Source organism: Cyprinodon variegatus, unplaced genomic scaffold (genome assembly GCF_000732505.1).
Source record: "Cyprinodon variegatus isolate N-32 unplaced genomic scaffold, C_variegatus-1.0 Scaffold2836, whole genome shotgun sequence".
NCBI lineage: Eukaryota > Metazoa > Chordata > Actinopteri > Cyprinodontiformes > Cyprinodontidae > Cyprinodon > Cyprinodon variegatus.
The window spans coordinates 1-2,221 of NW_015153289.1; the positions used below are offsets into that span (position 1 = coordinate 1).

General features: G+C 37.1%; 1 protein-coding gene across 1 annotated transcript in view; it reads left to right on the forward strand.

The window, feature by feature from the left end:
* The first annotated feature begins 286 nt into the window (after positions 1-286).
* Positions 287-2,221, forward strand: part of LOC107081068 (prostaglandin E synthase 2-like) — a 9,666-nt gene continuing 7,731 nt past the window's right edge. The window contains exons 1-3 of the mRNA XM_015369280.1: positions 287-324; positions 1,146-1,389; positions 1,643-1,698. Coding sequence (XP_015224766.1) covers positions 287-324; positions 1,146-1,389; positions 1,643-1,698 — 338 coding nt within the window. The remainder of the gene's footprint in view (positions 325-1,145; positions 1,390-1,642; positions 1,699-2,221) is intronic.

Sequence of the window (2,221 nt, forward strand, 5' to 3'; positions counted from 1 at the left end):
CTAGTATCGGTATCGAGTTGAAAAGTTTAGTATCGTGACAACCCTAGTCCTTACATTTTTAAAAAGTTACTCGTTACTCTTGGCTTTGTTTTAATGTTTATAAATGTTTATTTCACATCATGTGCGCCATCCAATGCAGATCATTGGCTCCATCCACATCTAGTGAAAACTAGTGTGATTGGATGAGTCATAGAAAACAAACACTCATTGGTTAGCTAAAGGAAATCATCAGAAGCAAACAGGTGTTCTTCAAACTGCAAATGTGAATTGTCTATGCCATGCTACAATGTGGGATTCAGAAAAAGGTGTTGAAATTCCCGAAAGGTCAGACACAGGCGAGAGCGAATTGGGAGATGAAGACCAACAAGACCTCCCTCATCCTTGGCCCTATCTCAAAGACTTTTTCAAAATGGTCAAAAAATTAAGCTTTCAATTCATATAGTGGCATCTGGCTGTTTTTTTTTTAAGGTTACTTTATACTTTTATACTTTAAGTAGTTTTTGGAGCACATACATTTACCAGAGTGTTTTTAAACTGCAGTATCTGTACTTCTACTTAAGTAACGAGTGTACGTACTTGTAATTAACCTGTAATCAACATGTTTAGTTTCATTTTAGTTAGATAAACATGTAAACAGAAATCTAAAAAAAGCTCAGTGGGATGAAGAGAATCAGATTCAAACCTTCCAGGACCTTCCTGCTGTTTTCTTCCCAGAAAAGTTTATGTTAGAAGTTCAGTTTTTCAGAAAGTGGACAGAAAAACAGTTTAATTTATTAGATTATTGAAATGTGGAACAACGAGTCCTGGAAATGAGTCCAAATGTCAGCGTTTTGATTCAGGTTGCTGCTGTTCTGCAGCACAGGGAAGGTTCTGCTATGGGGGCATTCCTGCTGAGTGATTCTTCTCACCCACATGGATGGGAACGTCGAAAATCAAAATGTGAGGACTAACGTCATGCAGAAAGAATAACTAGTTTATTTTGAGCCTTGGAAATTATCCCAAAGAGGTCGACAGTCACTGAACCACAACATCACTGGCAGAGTTTCATTCAGATTCTCATTTGCTTATCATCCTTTATTTTTGCATAAATCAGAGAGATTCATTGTAAAATATGTCCAGAAGGACTGCAGGATTTGTCTGTAAAGTTGTTTTTTGTTTTTGGGAGCTTCAGCAGCTTTATTTGTGGTTAACCCTCTGCAGGTTTCAGGAGGTGCTCTGAAGATGACTCTATACCAGTATAAGACCTGCCCGTTTTGCAGCAAAGTGCGAGCCTTTCTGGACTACTACGGGCTGCCGTACGACATTGTGGAGGTGAACCCTGTGATGAGGCAGGAGATCAAGTGGTCTGCATACAGGAAGGTGCCCATCCTGATGGTGGACAGCGAGCTGGTGAGATGTTCTGAGCTCTAAAACCTACATGGTTTACATTTTTAACCAAAATAATTCCTGAAAATCAGGAATACCATCCTCAGCATCCTCCATGGGTTTTATCTTCTCAGCCACTATAACCTACATTTGCAATTATATATTAACACACAGAAGATAAACGCAGGACACTTTAAATGCATTTTTAATGACGACATTTCACTCTCCTCCTACAAAATTTATGAACTTTGCAAAAAAATATTTTTTATTTCTGCAGCAACTGAATGATTCATCTGTCATCATCAGCTCCCTCAGGACTTTAATGCTCAGCAAGTAAGTTTCACAAATGTGATGTTTTTTTTTTTTTATTGAAATATCCATTTGGTATTTCTTGCAGCAACACTTCTTACTTTTTGAACATGACCATTAAAAGGAAAAACAGCCCACAAGGAGGAAGATAAATATTATTGGATAACTTGATGCTTAACATAGAAGTTTTAAATTAATCTTACTGTAAAAATGATTATTAAAGTGCTAAACACAAAAAAAAATGTAAAAGAAGAAGTTATCAGAATAAATAATAAAATAGATCAATTTAAAGTTTCAGAAAAGAGCACAACATAAAATACTATAACAAGTAAAGCTGGTTTAAAAGTCAGGAACATAAGCTGTGTTTTTTTAATAGGAGGAGGTGAAGAAGAATTTTTCACATTAGAGGACAGATTCTTCTTGCCTCGTGAGACCATCCTGATCTCGCGAGCTTTCAAGGTTTCACTGGCAGATCAGTCTCGAGACTCTCCGTTAAAGAAAATCTGGATCCGTCCACCAAACGAACGTCCAATCAGCGTTGTCTTTG